At 40.6% G+C, this 18,646-nt stretch overlaps 1 protein-coding gene across 9 annotated transcripts in view; it reads right to left on the bottom strand.

Annotated features, from left to right (window-relative positions):
* The window catches only part of CTNNA2 (catenin alpha 2), a 1,472,650-nt gene that overhangs the window by 320,164 nt on the left and 1,133,840 nt on the right, over positions 1-18,646 (bottom strand). Inside the window, exon 1 of one of the 9 annotated variants that reach the window (XM_016948865.3) lies at positions 9,128-9,223. The exons of the other annotated variants lie outside the window; for them this stretch is intronic. Within the exon in view, the coding sequence (XP_016804354.1) occupies positions 9,128-9,178 (51 nt within the window). The 5' untranslated portion in view covers positions 9,179-9,223. Of the gene's footprint in view, positions 1-9,127; positions 9,224-18,646 lie in introns of those variants that run through there. 9 annotated transcript variants of the gene reach the window in all.

An 18,646-nucleotide genomic window follows, 5' to 3' on the forward strand; every position in this document is an offset into this window, starting at 1 on the left:
TAGTCAAATAGAGTATTCCTACAGCAGAAGCAAAAGAGCTTGTGACTTTCTTTTTTTTTTTTTGTCCCGTTTACTTTTTTGTTTGTTTGGTTGGTTTTTTTTTTGAGACAGAGTCTGGCTCTGTTGCCCAGGCTAGAGTGCAGCGGCACGATCTTGGCTCACTGCAACCTCAGCCTCCCAGGTTCAAGCGATTCCCCTGCCTCAGCCTCCAGAGTAGCTGGGACTACAGGTGTGTGCCACCACACCCGGCTAATGTTTTGTATTTTTAGTAGAGATGGGGTTTCACCATGTTAACCAGGATGGTCTCGATCTCCTGACCTGGTGATCTGCCCACCTCGGCCTCCCAAAGTGCTGGGATTACAGGGGTAAGCCACCGTGCCCAGCTTTGTCTCATTTTCTTATGCCCACACCCCACCCAGTTGAACATTTCCAGGTAATTTGCCTTTTTGAGATGCAGAGTGTGGAGATGGAGGAGTGAGGAGGCCCAAGTCAGCAATGGGCTGGGAACAATGCTCAATTTTCTATAAGGTTTTGTATCCCTCATGTATCCCCTTTGAATATCTCCACTTCTTTCCCACATGAGTGCATTTCCTTGACTTTGAGACTTCATCTTGCATGAATTAAAACTTGCATAGAGTCACTTCTTAAGTATTTGAACAGAGCACCTTACGGAACCTGCTTTTAAAACTATAGTCTAATGTTACACAAATCTGTTTCCTGTGAAAATGTTTTCTATATAAACATTTTCATAAACATACATCTTCAACAGCAAACAATTTTAAGATGATTGTTTAAGTAAAATGTAGCATGTTTTGAAATTTTTAAAATGGAAAACTCAAAGTACTATATAGGGGTTTGAGATGCATAGATGCAAGCATTTGTCAAAACTCATTCATTGTGTATAAATTTTACCTAAAAAGATAAGCAAATATCAAACTTTGGATAATAATCTGCATAAGGTGAAGTGTAGTAATGTCTGCAATTCTTTTGAAATGCTTCAAAAATAGGATGGACAGATATCTGATAAAGCAAGTATAGCAAAATGGTAATTGTAAAATTGAGGGGGCGGGTTGCTATAATCTGAATGCTTACGTCCCCCTAAATTCATATGTTAAAACCCAATCCCCAGTGTGAGGGTACTTGGAGATGAGGCCTCAGAGCCCTCATGAGTAGAATTAGTATCCTTATAAAAGGGGCCCCAAAGAGCTGCTTTGCCCCCTTCACCCTATAAGAATATGGTGAGAAGGTGCCATCTATGAGGAACGAACCCTCACCAGACACTGAATATGCTGGAGCCCTAATCTTGGACTTCCCAGCCTTCAGAATCATGAGAAATAAATTTCTTTTGCTTTTAAGTCAGCCAGTCTAAGGTAGTCTGTTATTGCAGCAAAAATGAACTAAGACATGAGTACATGGGTGTGCACTATACAATTTCTTCAATTTTTCTGTATATTAAAAAGTTTTCTTAATAAAATGCAGGTATAGAAGGGAAGACACAGCATTTGGAATTGGGAGAGTTGAGTCCTGGTCCCAGTGTGGCATGAACAAGCTGTACAATGTGGCCAACTCTTAACTTTTCTGGGTCTTGGTTTCCCCACCTACAAAATAAGAATCTCAAATGCATTTTTGTGTCTAATAACCTATTATTTTCAGAAACAAACATGGATCAAATGGTCAGAAGCCTTCAATTCACAGGAATTGGGAACTCTCACTTATGGAATTTATATAGTCTAAAGGAAACACTGAAAATTCTGTTATTCAACATTTTACCAATTGGAAAGCTCTAATGTGCCTTTCTGATTGTGTCATCTCTCCCAGTGCAAACTTCTCATCTGGTGCCAAGTACTGATGCCAGAAATACAGTAGGCAGGAATAACCTCTCCCAGACCAATTGGTCTGGAAAATTTGAGAAAAAACAATTAGACTGCTGTCCCATGGTGCTCTACCCAAACTATTTTGATGTGATTGTACACTGCGCTGTACTTTCAGACCCCACAGCCCTGTGGTCTGACCCCAGGCAGAGTGGAAGCTACCTACAGGATAAGGCATTTGGGGCCAGTCTGAAGGTAGGCCTTCCTCCTCACTCCTCTTTCTTACCCTCAAACTATATTCTCCATCCCCAGTTCAAAACGTCTGCCATTATGAGATGATCATTTGACTGGAGGTTCTATTTTTTATTAAAAATGCAACTACTCCTAGAGTAGGTAACACATTCAACTGTAGCAGCCATTTACATCACATTGTTAAGACCCTCCACATCCTTTCCAGGTGGCACTTAGTAGTGGGAAAAGAGGACGGGCTCTAATGAAAGTTTTCTCCCTGTCTACAATATTCTTTTCCTAACCTCATGCTGAAACTGTAACTCATCCTTTAAGCTGAGATGGAACCTTATATGCAAAGCATCCCTGATTAACCCATCTGAAAGTCACCTCTCTGTCATTGTACTCCTTTCTTTCTTAATTCATTCAACCAACTAAAGTCTTTTGAGCACCTATAACTTATTGGGAACTACTCTATGTTCTGCGGTTACAGTGGGAAACAAGACAAATCTGGTCCTTGCCTTTGAGGGAATGATATTCTCACGTGCTGATCTGGGACTTTCCTGGTTTTAACATTAAAATCTCATGTCCCTGCAACTCCCTCGGTCCTGGGCAGACCAAGAGGATTGGTCATGCTAGTTGGACACATAAACAATTACATCAGTTGCAATTCAATTATAATTATTAGAAGGAGTGAAGGTGCTCTGATTGTGTATCAAGAGAGGATTTCACTCACCCTCTGAAGTCAGAGAAAAACTGATAGGTAAAGAAGGGCAAAGCAATCACAAATAAGGAAAAATAATCACATTCAAAGACTCTATGTTAGAAAGAGTGTGGGATGTCTGAGAAATGTAGGGTGACTTTATATCTTGGTTTGCCTGGGACTGTCCTGATTATAGCCTGTTGCCATTGCATCATTATTAATAGTGCCTCCTTTCATTCTCACAAGTGTCTTGTTTTTGAAAAATGAATTATATATTCACCCTACAGAAACTGTAAGATGGCCACATGGCCAGAAGAAAGGAATTAAGGGGAGAGTCATGCAAATGAGGCTCTGAGGTCTCAAAAGCTGATTGTTCAAGGTCTCAAGAGATATGCCCAGATTTGGGATATTTTCATAAGAAATATGGGAAAAGTGAGACTCATCATACACAGAGAAGTAGCATGATTATATGTGAATTTTAAACAGAACAGATGCAAGAGTGGACGAGAAAGATCCATTGCTTTAGCTGAGATCCAGGCCAGAGATAACAGTGGCCTAGATTAGGGAGGAAGCATCAGAAATGGAGCTAAACTGACAATTCAAAAGATATTCTTCAAAAGGAAGAAATGACATAATTCATTCTGACAGCAGAAAGGTCCAGGGAGTTGGAAAGGCAAGGCTGCCACAATTGGCCACATGGGCTAAGCATAACCCTGGAGAGTGCCTTTGACGTGCAACACTGTGCAGGGAGCACTGCAGTGCAAGCAGAGGCAGCAGGGGACTGGGTGTCAAAGTTGGTGGCTAGGCCGGGTGTGGTGGCTCACGCCTATAATCCCAGCACTTTGGGAGGCTGAGACAGGCGGATCACTTGAGGCCAGGAGTTTGAGACCAGACTGGCCAACATGGCGAAACCCGTCTCTAGTAAAAATACAAAAATTAGCTGGGCATGATGGTGCGCACCTGCAATCCCAGCCACTCAGAGTCTGAGGCAGGAGAATAGTTGAATCCAGGAGGCAGAGATTGCAGGGAGCCGGGATCACGCTACTGCCTGTGGGACACAGCAAGACTCCATCCCCCCCACCACCTCCCCCAGAAAAAAGAAGAAAAAAAAGGTGGTGGCTGGCTTTCTGGTCTGAGCAACTCACTGACCAATGGTATTATGCAGGTAAAAGGAATCTGAAGGAGATTCAGAATCCCATGTCAGTTTTCCTGAAATCCTCTTATACGAATGTGTCACTCTACCAAGTATTTTGATCATGCATATCTCTTATTTATCTCCATCATTTATCTTGCTCTTCCTCACATGCTCTCTAAACAAACTATAAGTACTCTAGAGCAGACACCAGATTGAATTCATCTCTTCAATCACCCACAAAGCCCAACGCAGGATCCACCATGAGATAAGCCCTTGGAAACTCTTGGAAGTAGGTGAGTAAATGGGTAAGTAGGTAAGGGGATTACCTTCTGCTAAGGGAAGACTAGATGAAGAAGGGTTAGACAGACCGGTGGAAAGGTGATAGCCTTTAGTAACTAATTCCTAGTTACTCTGAGTCAATAGACCAATACAGGGATCCGAAAACTTTTCCTGTAAAGGGCTGATATTAATAGTAAATATTTTAGGCTCTGCAGTCTCTGTTGCAAGGAATCTGCTCTTCTATTTTAATGAATAGACAGTCATAGAAAATATGTAAACAAATAGGTATGGCTGTGTTCCAATGAAACTTTGTGTATGGATACTAAAATCTGAATTTTATATAATTTTCAAATGTCGCAAAATATTATTCTTCTTTTGGTTTATTTCCAGCCATTTAAAAACATAAACTCATTCTTATCTTGCAGGCCCTATAGAAACAGGCAGCAGCTGAATTTGGCTTTAGGGCCACTGAACCCTGGAACAGTATATCCATTCCCCTGAGATGGAGGATAGCAAGGCCTCTTATCATACATTTTTCCAAGCAGAATTACTTAAAAGCTCACGCTAAATGCCTTCCTTTTCTCCTTGTCTCAAGAACAAGGAAGATATCTAAGATCATACCATGCCTGCTCTCTAACTCATCTTTCTAAAATGGCTTTGATTTCTTAAATGTTTTCTCTTTCTTCAACCTTCTTCTGGGGCCTTCCTTCCTTCTCTGCTTTCCCTCTTTAACTCTCCTTTTTTATTAGGCAAGTTTGTTCTCTCACTAATAAATTTTGCTTTTGCTACCAGAAGCATTACTGGGCTTGACATTTTTAGTGAGGATGCTGAGATTTCTCCAGTTTTTGTTTATCACTTGCCTTTTCACAATCATGGACAGCCGCAGACCTTCCTAAATTAAGGATTGATGCCTACACAGCATGACCTACACCTGAAAATCTATTAACAATTAACAGCCAGTAAAAACAGACAACCCAAAGATCCAGAGGCTGCCAGCTTCATGGGAGGTGAGGGCCAATTTACAGTGCTGATGATGTGCACAGGACTTAATATAGTAATGCCTGTTCAACAGTATCTGGAACTCTACACTGGTCATAGAAACAGTGAGTGAGTTTGTTTGTTTAAGGAGAAACACTGTTCAATGCACACAATAATTTCCAAAAGTAAACTAAGACATGTAAGTGAGAAGGACAGTGTCATTCCTGCTTGTTTCATTATAGAGCAATTAGACCAAGGCTGGAGACCCTCACTAAAAGGCACTCCATTAAATGTGTTCTGCCAAGAGGACTCCTGTCCAACAGAAACCTTACTCCTGCACGGGAATGGTACCTCCAGTGGAGGATAGCATCTGCCCAAATGCACAGCTTACAAAATGAAAGAAAATTTGACACAACAAGCAGAAGGATTGGAGTAGCATCAATGGAGTCATTTTATTATTTTTTCCCAGATCTAGACAAGGTGTAAGTTATGACAATCATAGCCAAGATTCTGGAGGGGAGCAGTTCTTAAGGCTATGAATGTAATGGGGATTGGGAAGAAAAAGTGGGGACCCTCACTCTTTTCTCAAGCCAATCCATCTTTTATCTGTCATCGGGTGGAGATCACCCTGCCCTTTTGGTTTTTGCTAGCGAAAAGTAGTTGGTCATCATTGCTCGGGAATATAACCCTTTATCTGGGAGATAGCAGAAGTAGTGAAGGGAGGGAGAGAGGATGTGAGCATAGTGGGCATCATGCAAGAGATGCTTTCTCCCCATTTCCCACCACAGAGAACACTTGTAAAGACAACCAGCAATTATGGTCCTCTCCAATAAGCTAGGCCTTCTGAGCATCTCTGTTACTGGAAAGGTAGTGCTTTGATGTGCAACCCTATTTCCCAATCGACTTATCTCTGCAATCAGTTTCTTTGGAATGTTGAACTAGATGTCAAACACACCAGGCTGAATTGGAGAGTATTTAAACCCATATGCTTGGATGGCATTAAAATGAGCCCTGGCAATCAAATGGAGGCAAGAGAATTTGAGAGACAGCAAACACAAATCCTGCCACATGAGTATGTCTGGCGTGGTACCGCATGCCCGATGTGATAACGAATACCTAATGTGCTGACGCAGTCGTGGCTGCTCTGCCTTTGATTCACCTCAGTTGTGGCAGACTCAGCCTTGTTAGATTAAAGGGCTGCACTTCTTCTTTGCACCATTCACTGGCCCGTGGAAATGGACTGTTCTCACAAACTGCTAATTCTGAAAGCCTTTAGTGGATGCAGCCAGGGAAGGAAAAAAAAAAAAAAAACCATACAGTTTAAAGGCATGCTCTGAATTTGCTAATAGGCATGCATGGTCCTTTTGGAACCAAAATAGAATTTTTGATGAAGTACCTTGTGGCAAATCTGAAATATTAGCCTGGGGGCCCCAACAAGACATAATTCACTCCACTGGTGAGAACAAATCTCATTTCCACATCCATTCCTCTAAACTCATTACTGACCCCGGGGGAAAATGCTAGCCTGGAGCAAGTTTTAATAAAGACACTGGTGGAGCCGTTGCTATAGTAGTAAACGCAATAATGAACAACAAGACTCTTGGTGGCAATGGACCCCTGGACCTGTGGAGACCCTGGAAGGCAGCTTCTGAAGGGCTTAACACTCCACCCAGAGCAGAGCACAGCGTCCAGAAAAGACTTCATTACTTTATGTGATAATTTGTCACATAAGACTCACTCTGGCTTAAACGGCCTGATTGTCAGCTTGCCTTCAAATGAACAATGGCTAAGAATAATTTATTTTAAATTAATTTCAATTGCAAAAAAAAAAAAAAAAGAAAAAAGTAGATGCAGTTGGGAAATTAATGACTTTGGGGTCAGAAAGACCTAGATGCAAATTTCAGATCCAGGACAAATCTTATAACCTCCTCAGGGCTTAATCTCTCCCACTAGAAGTAGTCTCTTAGCTAAGTACAAGTTATCTGTGGGCATGGCCTCTGCCTTTATTGTTTCCTGTTTTATCCCCAAATGCTTTGTCATGTAATTGATGCTCAGCAGATACTGTTAAGTAGATCCACTTTAAAGGATTATTATGAAGACTAAGAAAGTGAACATAGGTAAAACCTTTGGCACCTTGCTTGGCACAAGATAGCTCCACAATGAATTCCGAGCAAATTAACTGCTAGTGTAAGACCACTGGTGGAAAGGCCAGAAGAAGGGCTTAGAATGGAAAATCCAAACAAATGAAGAAGTTTGACAACTACTGTGGTTCTGGTAGGAAGGGGCCAGACTCAAGGAGTTGAAGAAAGTGTTCCATAGAAGAACATGGCAGGAAGGGGTGCAGGGCACCTTGAAAATGCCAGTGGGTACTTCGGAAGAGCCATAAGCCAGTTATAACAGGTGGGAGGTCATGCTTGCTAATCAATCCTCAGCTTTAACAAGAAGATTGAAAAGTTTCCCTGGGTTTCCAGAGTGGATCTATATCTAGGCAGGTACAGTCAAATACAAAACCGAAGCTTGTGGCTAGGGAACATACATACTCGGCCATTCCCCTATGGACAGTGACTTTCCTGCCGCACACAAACATGCCCTTTTACCTCACACAACTTGAAGTCACCACATCAAAGGTTCCAATGTTGCTTCCTCATTCAGGACAAAGAAAAGCTCTCAGGAGGGAAGTGCAAACGTATTTGGAGGCACACCCTGTCCTGACTTGTTAAGGTAGGGATTCTCCTTGCTTCCCACTGCATCCTAACACAGCCCTTCCGTTTCAGTCTGGCCGACCTGTTCCCTACATCCTCTGTGACCACAGGATGACTTCCTTATTCCCATGTGTCTGCTCTTTGACCAAAACTACATATTCTTTAAGTCTGAAATAATCTATACAACCTTTCCATTCATTAAGAGAGAGAAAATGAGAGCAACCTGGTGCAATGGGATCATTCTCCATCTCCTCTCAGTCTTTACCACACTGTTTCATTTACTTCTACATAATATGAGAATTTTCTCTAAGTGTTTATAACAGACATCTTGTTTCCTCAAACAAAACATTACTTCTCCAAGCAGGAACTCCTTGTTGCATATTTTTCCATGAGCTGAACACCAGGCTGGTTATTCACCCAAATGATCCAGCAAATACCTATCAAATAAAGGTTGAAAGGAAGTCAGCAGATACCTGCTTCACATCACATGGACAGGGGCAAACAGAGTTTGTGTGATTCTCAGGAACTTTCTGCAAATATTTTTAGTAAATATTATACACAAAGTAATCAAAAGGAATACCAACTGCATTGTACAAACTTACATATAAACATATACAGTCATAATGACACTCCATAATGGCATTTTGGCCAATGGTGGACTGCATATATGACAATAATCCCATAAGACTGTAATGGAACATATATAGAAACCTGACACATGGTCCTTGATATTGGCATTGCAGATCAAGTAGCGAAAATGACTTATATTCTGTAATGGTGCTGGGACATTTAGTTTTCCATATGAAAAATGTATATAAATAAAAAAATACATACCATCTAGGTTTGTATAAGTACATTCTATGATGTTCGACCAACAATGAAAACGCATTTCTCAGAACATATCCTGTCAATAATGGAAGCATGACTGTCATCAAACATACACAACACGCACAAATACATTCACACACCATTTAGCCCTTTTCACAGGCAAGATTCCTAAGCAGCCTCTGATTTAACTTCTGGCTGTAATCAACTCTTGTGAGCTGAGGCCGCCCACAACCAGCAAAGCCACTGGGGAAAGAGTCTACAGTCTCTGTAAGAGGATTAGGGCCGACCCACTCCAGCCACTAGGGCTGACTCTCTGGACTACCTGCTGCTCCAGATGACTGCTCCAAATCTATTCCCCTCTACACTGTCCTTCCTCTCAGTAGGTCCCTCAGTCTGGCCTCTCAGCCCAGCCATTCTCCTATGGAGAGTCACTTTCCTGCCACACACAAACATGCCTTTTTACCTCACACAACTTGAAGTCACCACATGAAAGGTTCCAATGCAGCTTCCTCATTCAGGACAGAGCAAAGAAGGAGTTGTTATCGGCCCTTTAATGAGGAACTGATCATGCTTCCCTGACAAAGACAGATAATGACAAAACCCAAAAAAGCAGTCCATCTGCTCTCTGATTGCTGGGATTAGAATGTGGGTGAGCGAGGAGACAGGCACAAAGAGTTTGTTGCCGTAAAGAACAGAATGGAGAATCCAGAGAGCTCTCCTCATCACTCCAGAATTATCAACTGTTCACTTCTCATTTCATATTAACTGTGAAATACATCTAACAGAGTGCTAGATAAGCTATCCATGTTAATAAGTCAACATTTCCAGGCATCCGAATTGTGGGAAAACAGAGAAAGTAACATAAAAAATAAAAAAACATTTATACATATAAAGCAGGGAAAGGAATTCTAGCTCAGATGGTTTCCCACACTGAGCAAACGGATACATGATTATCACATAGTTGAAAGAAGGAAGTCTTGGGCCTATGTTATATCTAAAGTCAAAGCAGGGGTGCAGATAGTAAAGCAGGAAAGAACAATTAGGGAATTAATTAAATAAAGCTCTGTTTATATTTCTATTGTCAGTGCTAATTATTTGTGGGTTTGAAGTAAGCTCCCCTGTCTTTATTAGTGGTTGTCAGTGAATGATAACATACTTAGATTTCCACACGTCCTGGTTGTTTCCAAGGATTGTATTTGCAGCGTCAGCTCACATTTTCACATGATGACAGTAATAATCAAGAAACTCATATTCACTAAAGCCAACCTTGCTTTTTTTTTTGTCTTAAATAAGAGGTATGTTACTGTTACTGTTTCCTTGCTCCACACTTCAGCCTCTGTCTAGTTGTTGGTATATCAAGGTAACAGCTCTTCAACTTTGAAGAAGACATGATGGTTAGGTTCTTTGGAACAGGATGAGTTAGCAAGAGTTCCCTCCACGTAGCATTTGCAGACCACCAAATCCATTCCCATCCTGTGTCAGTCCCATGTCCCTGCTCAGGCCTTCCTGATGCAAGCAAGTGCCTCTAGGCAGGAGATCTGTTTGCAAATCTGTAGGAAGCCTTACAATGAGGAATTGGTGACAGAATCCACTTGCTCATGCCTGTGATCATTAACTTTTCCTTTAATAAAAGAGTAGCAGCTATTCTTTTCTGTTGATTTCTTACAGCTGCCCTCAGAGTTACACTCAGAGAACAGCATGTGTTTGAACTTCTGCAATCCTGTAGGAGTTATGAGGATCTAGCTGGTAGGAGAAGGGGTGGGAGTGGTGGGAGCAAAGACTGGGAGGAGAGAAAATAAATGTCATCAGCAGTAGTGCCTTAGGAACACACCTAGAGAGAGAAACCAGGTTTCTAAAAAGCAAATAAATTCGGGGGCTAGGCACAGTACTTTTGACAACTGAGAGAAAGTGTGTAAAAGGGAAGGAGGGATGGAAGAGAAGAGACAGCAAGAGACCAAAAATTACAGTGTATGAGAAATCTGACACTGCTCTTTTTTTTAGCCAGTAACTCAGATAATCTAATCAAACCCAACTTCCTTTAAAGCTAGAGCTGGAGAAACTGACATTTTGTTTCTTTTGAAGATTTTTTTTCCTTAAATGGAAAGTTTTCTGTGGTACATCTTATTTTAGAATCTCTATCTTCTCCCCCTCTCTTTTTTTAAAAAAAAAAAATTAGAACTATTGGCTAATTTGTGATTTTGTTATTTCTAGGCACACTTAGATTGGCCTTCACAGTCAGATGCTAATGGAGTTGATTCCATTGGCAGAGGGATGGATCCACTTACCCATATCACCCTGAGCAGTACATAAAGATGAACTTCTCGGGAAGAGGCAAGGGGGGCAGGGATGGCAGAGGACAACATCTTCTAAGTATAGAAATAGATAAAATGACAAGAAGACTAGAGTTGCCATCTGCTGGAGGATGGAAAGAATGACATTTGACACTATTTGCAACAGCAAAGCTAAACTCATTAGTAAAAATAATAAATCTCCATGTACTGTGTACTGCCAGTTAAATGATACAAAATTATAGCAGTGTGTCATTATTTCAGCATGGCAGTTTTTGGATAATGTAGAAAATATATGGAGGTAATAAAACAATAGCATCCACTTTCCCTAATTTGTACTCTACCTACTCTTAGAAGGGCTGACAAATACTGCTTTATTCCCTTTCAAATGCCAGCAAGTTCCCTCAATATGTATTTCTCACTTTCACCACTGCTACTTTGAAAATGATGATGGGGTTTCTTCTATGAGTATGCCTAGTCATTGCTTCCAGATTTTCTTTCTGCTTATGTAACATGACCAAATGCATGAAGCTCACTAAGGTTCAATAAAAAGACCGCTGGATGGAGAATCACAAGGGTGGGGTTGATAATCTGTTTGCCCACCAGCTACCAATGTAACCATAAACCAATCACTTTACTACTCTGGGTCCTGGCATTTTAAGCTGTAAAATGATAAATGCTAGGGAGGATGGGCTGCAGAATCTCAATGATCTCTAAGGTCCTTTTTAGCTCTCAAATTTTGCAAATCTATAAGCATTCCAAACTCATGTAGCACTTATAACATGAATATTCAAGCTAAATTCTCATCATGGCTTCTACTGAATGCAGCAAAACTGTATCTAATGGCCTGATTAATCAGCCATAACCATCTTCTTTGCCAGTGAAGGGAAAAAATGTTTTCCCCCTTCTCATACTGTAGAGAAAGAGGCAGTTATTTAAACATGATTTCTCTGATGCTGTTTTTGTTATGGTAAGTGACATAACAAAGTTCTCTGATCAGGAAAAATATAAAACAAAAAACAGCTTTAAGAACCACAGATTTAGAATGGCAAGTAGATTTACCTCTACTTTAGAATGGCAAGTAGTTTTGCCTCCAAGACCAAAAGTGGAAACTAAGGTTAAAGGATTCACCTATACTTGAATATCTGGTTTGGTGCCAAAATGGATTAAATCATTTAATTGCCAAATACTTCCTTACCTGAAAGAAACTCATCATCCTTCTTTCCATAGCTATAAATCCTGCAAATCTACAGTATCCAAGTCAGGTATCTCCTCCTCTCTAATCAATTCTTCTCCCCTTCAGCCTAGAGTGATTCTTCCCTCTTCTAGAAACACTAGTGTTCAATGTCTGAAAAACCTCACTTGGCAAGTGACATAGTCTTTCATTCATTTATTCATTTGACATATATTTAATGAACATATTTTTAATGCCTTGCATTCTTCTAGGTGGGACAGAAGCATTGAAACCCCTGTTCTCATGAAGCTTATATTTTAGTGGGGAAGAGAGAGAAATATACATACATAGGAACATAACATCCAGTAGTAATATGTGCCATGGCAGAACATGAAAGCAGGTGCTATGATAATGATCTGATGCCTTCTTTAGATGGAGTGGTCAGGGAAGAGTTCTCCGAGGCAGTGATTCTAAATTGAAACTTGAGTGACGAAAAGGAGATGGCTATGCAAAGATGGGAGGAAGGGCATTCATAAAACAGATCCGGCATGGGGGGGATCAAAGGAAAGAGTGTGTCTGGAATAAAACCAATAAGAGACATAGTAACAGCAAGATGAGGGGAGGGAGGTGGTCAAGGTCCAGATGATTTGGAGTCTCAAGGTCACGCCAAAAAAGGAGCATTTTATTCCAAGCATTCTGGGAAATCACTTGAAGCTAAGAATTTAGTTATCTTTTCATGTAAATCAGTCTCCCCCACATCCAAGAATTAACATCTCACCTTTTAAACATTTCTCACAATTCCTAGGTCCTCCAAACCTTTTTACATGAAAGGCTTTTTAATAAATAGCTGCTGGCTGATTGTGTTGTACATGAAATCTTTAAGTTAGTTAATAGTTTAAGTAGGGGCTTAACCCCGAGACGATCAGAGGTCATGATGATCGCAGCCCTCGACCTCAAATCCACAGGAAAGCTAAAGAAATGAGCTCAGCATGGAAGCAGAATGTCCTGACTTCGCCTATGACTTGACTCTGAGAGTCGTGAAAGTGCCTCACACTGCGAGCAGCGGCCCACAAGGATCCAAGAGAGCCCCTTTGTCGACCCCCTTCAAAGCAAAGCAAATCACCTAACTTTGGAGAGGTTCTGACAGTCTTCATATTCATGTGTCACTTAGCTTTAACTGAAACTTTAGAACAGGTAAATTTGTAACAATTCATATTTTTCATGCTCAAAAGAGTGTCTTTGTGTAAAACAGCAGCCTGAATCATGGGGGGTAGGGGGAGGATTAATTCAGAGAGGTTATTTGTTTTTTTCTCTCTTGATGCAAGCCCCATTTTTACATGCTTTTCTTTTGACTGCAGGGCAATCTTTAATTGCAGCTTTAAGGGAAGCTTAAAGAGGTCATTAAACATTATGAAAACTGAAATATCTCTAATGTTAGCTGAGAGTAACCTGACTTGTTTTTTCATACTGAACTCTAGAAAAGGCAAATTCCTTGTAAAGAGTTAGGGTGGAATATCCAGCTCCACCCACCCCTAGTGGTCTAGGAGTCCTCTAAGCTATGATGGGAGGAATTTGTGGCTTGAAACCCAGGCAGATGCTAGAAACTTTTAAATCCTGATATTCATGGTGCTAAAAATACATATGGATTCACTAATAGAAAAAGAAGGAGGAGGAGGAGGAGGAGGAGAAAAAGAAAGAAAAGAAGAAGAAACACAAAGAACGTGATTAAGAAAACGAGAGGATGAAAGTACAGAGAGAAACAGAAGAGGAGCTGGCAAGAGAGAAGGTCAATAAGAAACCACAGATGCTGCATAGAGGCAGAGATCATAACCTTCCAAGCATCTAGGACAGTGCCTGACACACAACAGATGCTTAAAACGTTGGGGGAGGGAGGAAAATACATGGGAAAATAAAAGAGGAGTTGTATTTGTGAGACAGCAGGCAAGCAAGGAGGAAAGAGAGAAGAGGAAAAGCTAGAAATGAAGGGGAAGAAAGAAAGGAGATCTTGGCGATGATTCTCACATCTGGATGCATATCAGAACCACCTAGGGAGACCGCCTCAAAACGCAGATTCCCAGGCCTGTTCGGAGCCCTATTACATCAGAAGCTTGGAGTTCTAACCCGTGTCTAACAAGTCAAAACCAAAAGCTCTCGCCAGCGGCTGCTATGTGCTGTGATTTGGGAACCCCACTGAGCTACACGAAAAGCAGAAGAGAAGAAAGGTGCGACCAGTGTGCAGTGACAGAGCCGGTGCCAGCACTGACCCTGGTCACTCCTCAGAGACAGGGCACCTGGGGGACCACGACAGGGCACGCACTTCTCTTCAAGAATATGGCTCATCTTCAAGAACTAGAGTTCCTCTCCGGTTAATACCCGTTCTCCCTTTTGCCTGTTCCCAAATTATATACCCTTCAGTGATGCCTGGAATGGCAAGGGGTGGGCTACAAAGGGAACTGCATGGGAAGGCGGCGTTCTCTTTTGCCCATGGCACAGGTTAGGGAAACAGCCTCGCCTGGCCCGAAACGTCTTGGATGTCGAGGCAGCCCCTGGTCGATTTTGGAGTATGGCCCCCGAGTGGCACCGAGTGAGAAGACAATCTCTCTCATATGCTGAGTGAGGAACCAGCAAAAGCAACTGGGTTTTGGATAATGGACAAGGCGACACTGGCACCCATCTCCCCACACGCGCGTTTCCGATCGTCATGACAACACACGCGGCGGCTGGGCTGCGGCCGGGGCAGCGCATCTGCGCCGGGGCCAGGCTGGCGCTTGGGGCCCCGCGGCCTCCGCCGCCGCGCGCCGTCCCGGAGCTGCAGGGGCCCGGGGGCGGCAGGCAGCCCCGCGGGGAGCGTAGCCGCCCAAGCAAGGGAACAATTGCCTCTCGGGATTAAGTCTACGTGGGCCCGAATTGTGTGTTACTATGACAATGGTAAATAGGTTCACTGGCTTTCAGGGAAGTGGCTCCGTGCAGAGTGAGCTGAGGAAGGCACAATTTCTCTCCAGTTCAGCACATCTACACCCATTCATGGGTCTGTTTTCACGCTACATAAAATGAGGGGCTTAGGGAAGACACTGTATTACCTAGTTTTAATCACTGGGCATTTTATTGACAGTGACGTATATTGAGTTTGATTTAGTGGCTCCAACTAATAAAAGCCTGGTAGTAGACTAGAAAGAAGAAAGTTAAGCATGCTTATCAGATGGTAATTAATTTGCTCTCTAGAAAGAAAAAAAGTGAGCTAAATGTTTTGATAAAATAGTTCTATGAAATTCTACACATACCAGGAATGTCTCAAACCTCATCTTAAAAAATACACCCACATTTAAAATGATGTTTTATTCTGTTGTTGCTTCCTCAGCAGGAGGAATAACCACTCTACCCTGAAACCTAATACACCTTTTTAAAATAAATAAATAAATAAATAAATAAAATACAGAGAATCTTCAGAAGGGCTATAGCTTTTCCTAGAGTATAGATTACCTACCATGCCAGAGCCAGCCTCGCAAAACATGTTAGCAGAAATAAGGTATTGATTAAACATAGTCACAGTAAAAACTCAATTTACATTAACATTTCCCATTACTGGTGATTTAGCATTTCTCATTCATCAGAGCCCACAAGTACAGGCGTGCATGCATTCACAAAAACGAAACCTTGCCACAATTAACTGGTTGTAGCATATATAGACTTTTGATATATCAGAAAAGACAGATTGTTTAAGCCCACCATGGTAGGCTTTTAAAAAAAAAGATTTATTCCACAATTTTCCTGGTTGTAGTTCATTTGCATACATTTTATGAATTCATACACCACAAATTATTTTCAAATATGCTGTTCAATAAAGAAATAACAGATTCAAGACAAATCACTGGCTCTAACCTACTTCTTTCACTTCATCTCAATGTGTGCCTCCCCCAGCATCTGTACTCTGTTCAATATACACTGTACTGGGAGTGTTTCTGTTCCTACCAGTTAGATTTCATCCAGAACATCCTCACCACCAGTCAAGCCTGGATCTTAATACCCTTTTCCTGGTGCCATCTCCCTACGATAGAAAATCTCTAAACCCTCCCAATGAAACCTCCAAAGCCTCTCCAATTTCCTTTTTTTTTCCAGGAGGCCTTTCTATTATAATCTATACACTAAATATTTACTTGAGGGTTTATCAAGTTCTTCCATGTTATATCCATAATTAACTTTTCTTATATCATTTCTTTCAGTCATTTTTACAGGTGGGCATGTCAGAGAACCTATCGTGTCAAAAAAGTTATATCCAAATATCTGTGCCATCTAGCATATTTTTAAAACTTTAGTAAATATTTGATTATGTGAATAAACATTAATATTGGCACACTATGGTGGACTGATTTGCTTAACTGAATAGAGTTATTCTTCTTCTCTGTCCCCACTTAAAGACATCACCACCCTAATGAAATGTGGAGACATATTTTGGTTACACATTAAAACTCATTCAACTTTAAAAAAATTGAGGAATAATTGGACACATCTAAATATGGACTATATATATAGATAACATTAAATAATATCATTAATTTGCTAGGCTGCAATGACAGCATTGTGGTTATGTAAAAACAGCTTTTTAAAATATATACATAAAATATTTAAGCGTAAAATATTATGTATGAGATCTGTGATTTACTTTAAAAATGATAACGCTAAAGTGGCAAGATATTAATCACTCTTAGTCTAATATTAATACTTAAGCCTAAGTCTAATCAAGTAAATTTTTAAGGTTGCCTCTCTTCATCCCACACTTGATATTTAACAAGAAATGAAAGTAAGGGTTTCTCTACATGGCAATCATCGGGGGGTGAATTCAAATGGTCTGTTCCTCACCCAATTACTCTATGAGGCGAGCAGCTGACTGTATCACAATTCGGAGAAGGTGAAGGCTCAATCCTAGAGATAGGTACAAGAGCTGCTGAAGTCAGAAGAGAAAAGCAGAGGTGGGTTAAACATTAAGGCTTTTTCTAATGTAGATCCCCACTTTGGGAAAATGTGCTTATTTGGCCAAATAGAAGGAGAAATGGCAATGCTATAAGCAGGTCTACTATTTTAGAAGTGGTCCTTACAAAAGTGACAAAAACAATAAAATTATCTCATAGCTGCAGAATGTACCTGTGAAACCAACTGTGTATGTATCACTTTATGTTTATTTTCTTAAAAGTTGTGCTATGAGGCAAGACTATTAATCCTGTTTTTTAGATGAAGAAATTTAGGTTCTAACAGTAACTTTACATTTATTGTTGAGTTGTTTAAAAATATTACCTGGATGAAAAATAATGTCCAGAATGAAGGCAATCGCCAAATGTCAGAATCAGAACAAGATTATTCTCTGACATTCTTATTATTACTTTATAACATTCCATTCCTCTCTTATCTGCTCCCAAAATAGTTGGATAAAAAACCTTGCCTCATTTCCTACCAGCAGGCTGCAGGAAGAGACACTCTCACTTTTACAGAAAGGCTCAGTCTGTGAATGGTTACCGTCTTTATACAGAACATCAAATATTTCTGGAGGACTTTTGAATATGTCTTATTTTAACCCTCCTGACACCACTTCATTTAGGTGGGTGGTAAATGCCATCTAGTTTACTTTATGACTCAAGAATTCTTATTACACCTGGGATGGGGTGCTAGGTGGGAACAGAATCAGAGTGAAAAGCAGAATTGTGGAACTGGAGACCCAGATACAGTCTCACTACATCCACATCACCAAAGTCACAAAGTATTGCTTTTCATTTTCAGCCCTTAGAGATTTTGAAAGAGAAAAACCATCAAAGTAAACAGTACTTTGTTCTCCATGTTGGTTGAATAATATCCTGAGTGGTATACTTGGATCTCAGAAAGATTTCTAAAGCCTTTGCAATGTTCTCAACAACTACAGAAGAAATATACTGTTTGCCATATTATGTAATGAAACAAATCCTGTTTGGGTCTGGAGATGTGGCCAGTTTGGCAATATGCCAGTCTCGTTTTGTTGAACAACTATTTAATTGTTTGAAATAAAAACAACAACAACAAAAAAAACTGGTTGGTATCCATCAGCCCTTGCTAGGTAATTATATTCCAAATTGGTAGACATCCTTGAAATACCAATTATATTAAAATTAGTTGATGAATTTAAATTCTTTTAGAAAATTATGTTTTTCTAAAATGAGTACTTACCCATATAGGGTTATTACTATCTGAAGATAGTTAACCTGTGCATATGGTCAAAGGAATTCAGAAGACCATTTGAATAGAGTTGCAACCAGGCCAGGCTCCCATCTGTGATGGGGTTTGATAAAGGGTGAGAATCTTTATTTGATAATACCTTCTAAAGCACAGAGATAAGCCACTAGCATATTATCTTTTTAAAATGATCAGTTATGGATTATTCCAACATACACTAAAACCTCTTCTAGGATCATTCTGATACTGCCAATGTTGACTGTCTAGTGTAAGGGGTAGCACCCTAAGAAGGCTGAAATAGAGAATTGGCTTACTAAGGGACTAT

The sequence above is a fragment of the Pan troglodytes genome, chromosome 12 (genome assembly GCF_028858775.2).
Source record: "Pan troglodytes isolate AG18354 chromosome 12, NHGRI_mPanTro3-v2.0_pri, whole genome shotgun sequence".
NCBI lineage: Eukaryota > Metazoa > Chordata > Mammalia > Primates > Hominidae > Pan > Pan troglodytes.